The 9,414-nt window shown below is 44.3% G+C and overlaps 1 protein-coding gene across 4 annotated transcripts; it reads right to left on the bottom strand.

Annotated features, from left to right (window-relative positions):
- Positions 1-6: 6 nt before the first annotated feature.
- LOC107271852 lies at positions 7-9,373 on the bottom strand. Of its 4 annotated transcripts, none has more exons than XM_015748345.2 (3): positions 8,759-9,373; positions 3,474-3,553; positions 7-1,844 (listed from the first exon to the last, which is right to left on the bottom strand). In XM_015748345.2, the coding sequence occupies exons 2-3, from the start codon at positions 3,516-3,518 to the stop codon at positions 171-173; spliced, it is 1,719 nt and encodes a 572-aa protein (XP_015603831.1). In that variant the 5' UTR covers positions 3,519-3,553; positions 8,759-9,373; the 3' UTR covers positions 7-170. The 4 variants fall into 4 exon arrangements, with proteins under 4 accessions (XP_015603831.1, XP_024944849.1, XP_024944852.1 ...); XM_025089081.1 differs by lacking the exon at positions 8,759-9,373 and adding an exon at positions 4,804-5,056; XM_025089084.1 differs by lacking the exon at positions 8,759-9,373 and adding an exon at positions 4,780-4,803.
- Between the last annotated feature and the right edge of the window lie 41 nt (positions 9,374-9,414).

The raw sequence follows: 9,414 nt of genomic DNA, 5'->3' as shown, positions 1-9,414 counted from the left end.
AAGAAAAGTGAGGAAAAAGAAAAACAAAGTTTAAAGACGACGAAGGATGATTGAGGAAATGGATTATCAGAACGGAAGTTCCTGTTCGCCATTTCGCGGTTTCACGGTAACGTGCTCTGGAGGTGTCCAGAAAAAGTGACCAAGTGACAGGGTGCAGACGTTGCTGGATTCTACGAATAGAAACAGGCCTTTGTCGATTTCTTGGGAACCGGCTGATTACCGTAAGACGTCGCCACTGTCTTCTTCGTCTTGGCGAACGGTCGTAGACGCACGCAGAGGTAGATCGAGAGGATGCACGAGGCCAGGAGGACGGCGAGAAGTACGATGAGAGTAACGGCAAAGCCTGGGGTGGTCATGCAGATGAGCGAGGAGCCGGTTGCACTGTCCTTCACCGGAAATACCATAGTGGCTCCAGGCGGGTCGTTGTTAGATTCGTCAATGGCGAACGTGAGGTCACCGGTTGAGACTACGCGTATAATACGATTAACCCCGACTGCTTTTTGCGGAGTGGCTATGACCTCTCGTGATTTTCTACGACGTTCGTCCCGAGGTCGACCAGCGGCAGCCTGTAGATAAGCTTCAAGAGGAAGAGGCAAAGGCGGCGGGAAACCGTAGCTGGAATCCGGATGTGCGTTCGATTGATCCTCGAGAAGTCCCGCGTGCGGATCCAAGAGAGGTGCCGATTCTGAACATTGTTCGGGACACTGATAACGGCATATCTGTATGGTGCACTGGAAATGAACTTCCATGGAGTCCGGAAACTTGAAGGCCTGGAAGTGAGCGTAGGAGAGTACGGAAGCACTGGCGCCGAAGTTCTTGATCTTGGTGAACCTTGACATCAGCTTAGGCCTAGTTATGCAGCCCTTCTGATCGACCAGTTGAATCGGGGCCCTCTTCCCGTCATGCGCCATGCAGTTACGAACGAGCATATCGAACTTGGAGTCGTCATCCTTAATAGCCAGGACCATGGTCATCGTCTGACCAATCTTGACCAGACCGGATACCTCGGAAGCCCAAGGCCCTTTGCCGACCTGGATCTGCATCCAGCATCCCACGTTGTCGCCCGCGAAATCTGCACGGACCACGTCCAGCATGTCGACTGGGAATGGCCGGAATGTGACGGACTTCTCGTAGAGGTCGTGCCAGGTGCAACGTAGCTTCCTTGCCTGGTCCCAGACCTCCTGCACCTGGGGATCGTACTGGACGACGATGATGTTCTCGAAGTAAGTGCCTGATCCAGATTCAGCGCCGTACCCGTAAAGTCCGTTTTCAGTGTTACCGGCGGTACCGCAAGCGTGTATACTGATCTCGAAGTTCACGGACGTCCTGCCGAGGCCGGCGGGCAAGTGGACGCAATTGACGTTACTGTAGTGACCCTTGCTGAAGACAATGCCGTAGAACGGTTTGTCAAAACCGAGATACACCTTCATCAGGTGTTTCTCGCACTTGACGTCAAGTGAAATGATCTTGGGCATATCCGGCGTGGGAGCAGGCCACGGTTCCCCGCTCACCTCGTTGCCAGTGGTGTAGATCTTGTCCATGGCTTCCGGTTGCGTCTTTGACGGCAAAGGCGGCGGCGGTCCGTGATAGGCCACGTTGTGATGAGGTCGCGAATGGGGTGAACCACCAAGACCTCCACGGCCCGGTGGCAAGGAAAGAGGATGACCTCGAAGACCGCCAGGCTTGTAATGACCTCCACCGGCATCATTCTCCCCCATTGACTCCAGAGCCAACTGATCCGAGCCACTTATATCCGCATCCTGACGGTTCAAGCCTGAATTCTCGTTCCTCTTGTCCTCCCCAGGAACGGCCTCTATCACCTCCACATCTTCGCCGCGAGTCAGCTGCAATCAGAAAATTCGACCATGTTCACAGTCCCGTCTGACACCTGCATACCTCCGTACACTTGGCAGGTACCTACGTAACAGGCCTATAGAACCCATACGGCAAGATTTAACGTGAACGTGACGCGTATCGCGATCAGGATGTTATTTGAGGTTAGAACGATAATCACGTAGTGCTTAGAATCCTTAGTTAGGTATTCCGTATCGGTGTCGAGGAGTCATCCGAGTCCCCGACTACATCGCGTCCGAGATCGATAACGTTTATTGACCGCTTGGGTCTGATCGGTCCCAATAATCAAAGAAATCGTGCAAACAATTGCCCGGCGCGTTTCGCGTCTTCTCTGGGTCACTTAAATAATGCCGCGTCTCCATCCAGCCGTAGAATAAATGGGAACGCGGCTACAAATTATTCCAGTCCTGAATACCAAGAAAAATTGGTTTGATCGTTTCGCTCGTCACGAAAAGGGGAGCAAGTGACTGGTGGGGTCCACGAATCAGTCCCTCCCGAGGATTTACAAGCTGGGCCCAGATGCCGCTCTTAACCATACATCGTAGTGGGCCTTCTCTACCCCCTGATACGTACGTGTAAACGCGCCTTCCTGTCGCGACGGTACTCATACTTTACTCAATGACTGTCCCAGTCGCATTCCAAGTTTTCGCATCGATTTCAGTACGCGCCATTAACAAACCTGCCCAGACTCTTCGAGGAATGACGAAGGGAGAGGCCCCGTGCGGAATAGGAGCATCGTCGCGGGGACCTCGTGGTCGTGCAGGATTGCGTCACACGTGACCCTCGGGCATAACGGGCCACCCGTGTCTTTAGCCGCGGGTCAATCGGCCAGTAACTGCTTCGGATACTCCTCGCTCCCACCTTTTCTTCTTTCCTTCAGAGCCTTCTTTTCCTTCCTTCTCGTCCTTATTCTCCTCGTTCTCCTTCTTCCATGGGACTACGTGCAGGGAGCCAGTACCGCCTCCTTAGATCCGGGCCCGGTTCTCGTCATCGTAGGACATCGAGGAGACAGTGACGTCACGCATCTAGATATTTATTTCGGACAGCCCAACGTAGACCAGACCTCATCCGCCATTAGGTGGACATTGGACGGGAGGCAAGCAAACGACCGGGATCGATCGGGTCGTAAATTCTAATCACATCTGCCTCGATTTCGTCTCTTGCTGGGACGCGTGTGAACGTGGGGAAGGAAGAAAAAAATTTGAAACTACTGGATAACCGGCATCGCCATACATGCCGGGAGCAAACGTTACGTCGGCGCAAATGGCGGATTGGCCGGATCAGAGCGAACACCATTTCAAGGCACAGCCAGGCCTGTAGCCCTTAGCTCTGGGTCAGAGCACTGGGTAACGGCATTGCGTAGCGAACGTGATATCTGGGTTATAATGTGGTAATTACTCGTGCCGAGTACCAACCTACCCTCACGAGATCATCCGAGGTCGACGGTATCACTCTTTTTGAATGAACCGTCGAGCTGGGCAATTTATTTATTTTTTCAGATTCTTCATAGAAATTCACACTTGGATCTTGTATATTGTTGTTACGTATGCATATATTTGATTTTTTTTCTATTTCTTTTTTTTTTTAATGAGAATCGTGTCTAAATTAATGTCACTTACCCCCTTAAGGAGGAGACAGGCTAGTATGAGGATATGCAACCGCATTCCGCGTTAGGTTCCACGGTGAGGCACTGAGGGCGCTGAAACAAAAGAAAATTTCAAAAAATTTGTTTCTCACCTACTACACAATCATCATTTTCATTTTCGTAATCGAGACTTCAGGCTGATTGGACGAGTCGATGAGAGTCACTATTATTTCTTATGGTATACATTTTTTAGACGTTTGGAATCCTGGAAGATTGTCCCTCCAGGCTGAGACGGTCAGACTGGACGAGACTGTGTAATCTCGTCTTAATCTGTTTAATTGATTGTAGCGACTGACAGAGGAATAAAAATTATTCCATTTGACGGGCAAGCTCTTGCCTGGAGATCTGTTCATTTTTACGAACGCTCTAAACCATAACGTGGGTAACGTTCATAGAATGGAAAATAACTGTCTCCAGTGTCATACATTAAACATATATGTATCATAATTCTAGGTCTTCGGCACAGTCATTCGGTAGACGTGAATGAGTTATGGCAATTTGAATGAGTACGTCAGCCTGCTTATTTTCACAAATTATATTACCCCATTTCATCTACCTACTTTTCTACATAATATACCTACTCGTTACATGCACTCATATACACAGTAAACTGTTGCATCGCGAAGCACCGGGTATTCCAAGATGTTAAAGTGTCACGAGAATTTAATTGCACTGCATACAACTAACCCGAGCTCAGATTAAAAGACAAGGTATTACTATAGGCAAAGCGACCTCCAAAGCGGAAGTGACGTCACCACTTTCCATAATGCACACACGCGCAGCACCGAAGAGATGCAGTCGTAGCATCCCTCCTTCTAATGCAACGGCACGATGACCTGGTGGACCAAGTCCGTTAAACAAAGTGTTCCGACCCGGCTGGAACGTGTCTGCAATAATAAATACTAAAAAAAGGCCGGCACACTCGGCAATAGGTACGTTGGGTAAATTTTGAAAATTAATCCATACCGTTAATTTTTCTACTGCTTCTCCATGCATAGATTATTGAAAGATAATAATTAATGATTTCCCTTCGGAATTGGCGAGAGAACATTTTTATAGTCCCGACAGATTTAACGATCGGAATATCTAATGAGTCACGAGAGCGACGAGGACGAAACTATAAGAACGTAACCTAGAATATAAATCTCATTGAAACTGTTTAGTTTATAATGTATAGCACCGTTTTAGAAATTTTATTCATGTATTTCGAATATACGTTACTCGATGGCATGCATGATTTAGATATGTATATATATCCACGTGTATATATATATATATACAAGTTACTAGGCCCTCAGGAATACCTGTCCCAAATTCCATGCGATATCCGTGTTTATTTCTTCTCTCCCGTTATATATACTTCGCGAAGAAGCACGTTTCGTATAAATCTCCGATACATATTGGTCACGGGTCATTAATTCGATCTTCAAGTATTTAGCTCTCCAAGCTAAAGAGACAGCGCGATTCTATCTTATTGAAAAAGCCTAAGAAATGCAGCTGTCACGCGTGCGGTACAACAGTCTCGTCTCGGCGCATGCGCAGCGCGTGTAGTTGCCTGCGCATTGCAAAGTCGGTCAGTGGTGCCAACGGAAATGCAAAATTCATGAAAGAGGAACAACAGTGCATCCCTTTCGTAAGAGACCTTCCTTCGCGGAGAAAGAGAGAGAGAGAAACACTGTAAAAGCATTAATCCCGTCCAGCTGGCACAATATGTAGGCAAGTAGGCAAAGAGACGCCGACATTCGACACCGTTTATACCGGCAGATCCGCCGTTTAAAATCTACAGCCAATGAGAGACTCGACGTAATCCCACGGGACTTTGTCATTGGTCGATTCTAACCACGTCTGGCGTAATTGGCATATATTCAGGAAGCAACGGTGTCAGTTTGTTTTTTAAAAGTAAAAGAATCCCAATACGACACAGTTGGCTGACCGTCAACTTTTATCAAGTTTAAATTCAACAGTCACACAGAATGGCGTCTTCCTTTCGATGTACACAATTTTGTCGTTTCCCATAGAGCTTACCTATGCGATATCAATAAGTTACAGCATTCATTTCCGTGCCACTAACTCTCTAAAAATGCCTCGGGCTCTCCACGTGCGAAACAACAAACGCAAAGCTGTTACCGCCCCGTTGGACCTTAGACTCCCATAGCAATTGCTGGGTCACTCGTGTTAAATATTATCCCATACAAAATGTCGATTACCAAACAATGCGGACGTACGTACCTGTGTCATATATATGTGACCCATAAATAATAATAACAGCTACACCAAGTACCAGCATCTCTTAACTAAAATCTCAGATATAAGATAAAGCTAAGTGGATGCTGCACAAATGTAGCCAGACCTGCAACCGTTCCCACAACATATACATATATATATCCATTATGAAAGTCATCGAGATGGAAAGTAGTTGATTAAACCTCATTCTAAGTATTAAAAATGAAATATAAAAATCGCACAAAGCACAGATCACAATATGACAAATAATTTTATTTAATCAGCCTCAATCACAAGTATACTGATAGTCAACATTTTTTCAATGGTTATTTATAATTACGCTATATAATTAATCATCCTTTGATTCTACCATCTAATCAGATACTAATCATCTCTCTCTCTCTCTCTCTCTCTCTCTCTCTCTATATATATATATATATATATTATTTTTGTAAAAATAATCTTTCCACAGTCGTCATTAGTAGTGACTAGCACGTTAGTGGTTAACCGCTAACCTTGAAAATAGGACAGAAAAAGATAGTGGCTCATTGCCAAATACATATAACGGTCCCATTGCTCGTGGTAAATCCTGAACCAAGTAACACATATGTACAATACGTATGACGATTGCGTACCTAATGATGACCCCTATGGAGATCCTGGCCTTTCTTTCAGGTGTACCAATGAAATTATCATAATCATTCCGTGAGCGTATAGAAAAAAAAAATCAACATTCAATATACCATACTGATTAGCCGATGACCTGAAATACCTCTTTTGGAATTCCTGCAGTGGGTTCGAGACACCCTGTATGACATACTGAAATGGAAATTTTCGTTTTACCTGTTCTGATTAGATAAGACGCGCATAGTCTGCTGACAATTGTCTCAAAGGCAACAAACCATGTACCGACAATGAGAATCACAATGATTTTATGCTAATGATGGTTATTATCACTCACTGTGACTCATATCATATTCCATCTGTCAAACGTGCCACGTGGTAATGTTTATGTCATTGTTTGTGCATTTATTTATGCTTGTCTCGATTGAGTTATGCTGCTGTGTTTAAGAGCCTCGTAAAATGTCCCCTATTGGTTTTCTGATAGGTTGTAACGATTTTAAGAGTTACGACGAAGGGACGTTAGCTCGGTATGGCTTTTATTATTTCATACCGATTGTTTGTGAATGTGCTGTGCTTTCCTTTTTTTATGTACTTCGTACGAGTTCAAGAGTTCATATACGTGTTACTTACGCAGGCTCATGTTGGATATGTAGTATAGGTATAGTCGGTTCGAAGATACTCACCGTGGAAATGGTGAATGAATATTCGTTATATATGGCAGTTCAGCGAACTCTTTACAAACCGAGTGTATTGTCGGTGGTAAGGAAATTTGGTATGGGTCGACGGCAATAACCGGTTAATTTTACGAATTTAATACGGTTACGGTACAGGGAATGAAATTTATGAGACTTTTGGAAATGGATTGTCAAATTAACCAAATTTTTTCGGCAATCGATCAGTGATCTAGAAGTGTTTGAATTGATTGTAATATTTTTTTTTATCGTTAACTTTGACTTACCAGGTGTGGATTAGATCGGTAGGAGAAACCGGTTTTACGAGACGCAGTTTAAGTACCGGTTAGGAATAGTTATAAGTAAATATTGATAAATGTCTGAAAAGACCTGTAACAGTGTCCCGGTTAATTTACACGTGTGACAATTTGACTTGTAGTATTTTTTTTGGTATTACGGTAACGTTACGTCAATATTTAATTTGAATTGAGAATTTCAAAAATTTCATCTCAGCCTCTTAGGAGAGTCCGGTACCCAGGAATCCCATTACTGTCACTTTATAACATATACTTTCGACTAAATTAAAGAAAGACCCTTACAAAAAGTAATTGCCATTAAGTATTCCGACATATTTAATTGATCGATCTTACTGTACTGCTAGTATTGCCAAAAAAAAAGAGAAACATTTTTTTTTCTTTAACATTGACCCGTAAGTAGGTCAAAGATAATCTCAGTATATCGAGCTATTTGCAAGAGAGGCCCACCGTGGTAATATTGAGGTTGAGTCGAGAGAGAGAGAGAGAGAGAGAGAGAGAGAAAGAAGATTGGCAAGTTAAAAAAAAAGATATTGAGAATAAAAAAATCGTATACTCTAGCCCGAAATATATATATATATATATATATATATATATATATATATATATACCAACATTCATTTCCTGGATGTTCCCCAAAGATGACCTCGACCTGAATGATCTTCATTTTGCACACGAAGAACAGGATCAATAATTAGTAAGAAAAAAAAAAACACAAGATCTTACATCGATCAGACTTATCATTTATTTAAAATTTCGATCTCATTTGCCTCCTGTGGTTCGCGCCGAAGAACCGATCGAAATTTAAAAAAAAGTAGGTCAACCGCAACGCTACGGACGAAGCTCGTTATGGAGAATCCGCAAGTGAGCGATTCGAACCCTTCGACCGAAGGATTTAGATTGGGCATGCTTGAAAAAATATGAGCATCCAGTTTCCAGCATCGATCAAGCACCGCTGCCTTCTGCGAATCTTGGTCCTAACGAGACGAGACTAACCGGCCGTATCCGATTGGAAAAGAGCCACCACGTGGTTACCTAGCATAACGTGCTAGCATACCGCTAACGTGACACTATATACATATATAGTACAGACCATGTGCATCGAATAACACGAGTACGTAAGCACGGACTGTTTACAATGCACTGCAAACTATTTATAATCACGAATAATGCAAGTGCAATTCAGATACAACTCAGACACTGGATATCTTAATCAGTTCTAATTACATAAATGCCTGCGTGATATCAATTAAGATGCACTTTCCAGTAGGAATACGTTACTCGGTACAGGCATAGGAGAATGAACGGTCTTGCGAGCAACACCGTGGAGAAAATACATAACCAATAAGATGAAGAAAATGAATAAAAAGTGACGTCTCGATGAAAAATGATAGCATAAATAAATATAACGTGTATAAATGAAATACCTTATATCGTCCTGGGAATTTGAGTAACGTTGTTGTCCGACAGCCCTTTGGGCACAAACCACAGTATGTCACAATGTCCACCAGAGGGTCGGAACGGGACGCGGCACTTTGACACCGGGTTAGGGGGGTTAGGTTAGGAAGAATCTTACGTTAACGATTCTCGATGATCCAAACGTCTCGCGTTCTTTCCAATTTCTCTGTTACTCCAAGACAGCAGTAAGATCGATCTAACAAACTTCTTGAGCGAGATGACTCGCGGTAGCTAGATGATGTGAGTTAAGGTGTACGCGAGAACTCGTGGAGTCGGAATGGAATACACCTGTCCGATATACAGAGTATACTATAACGTGGGGGTCCGCCCCCTGACCCAGACACGCCGGTACAGTTATATAGGTCCCTCACTCACTGAGATATCTCCTTATTCACTACATCGTCGGCGGTCCTGGTTACTGTTGTCTGGTGGTGTACGCCGCCATTGCCACCACCGACACTGACGCTCCCGAAGCTGCTGACGGAGATGCTGCGGTATCGTCTGTTACAGTAAACCAAACCTCTTCGATGATTCGTGGTTACTTGTTTGGTAAGATCAAAGCTTGGTCTATCGATATTGATACGTAATCGATTCCACCCTCTTTTTGTCCGATCACACAGCCCCC

This window comes from Cephus cinctus, unplaced genomic scaffold (assembly GCF_000341935.2).
Source record: "Cephus cinctus unplaced genomic scaffold, Ccin1 Ccin1_scaffold1043, whole genome shotgun sequence".
Lineage (NCBI taxonomy): Eukaryota > Metazoa > Arthropoda > Insecta > Hymenoptera > Cephidae > Cephus > Cephus cinctus.
Note: the sequence above shows the minus strand (reverse complement) of the source record. Positions and strands in the feature narration are given on the sequence as shown.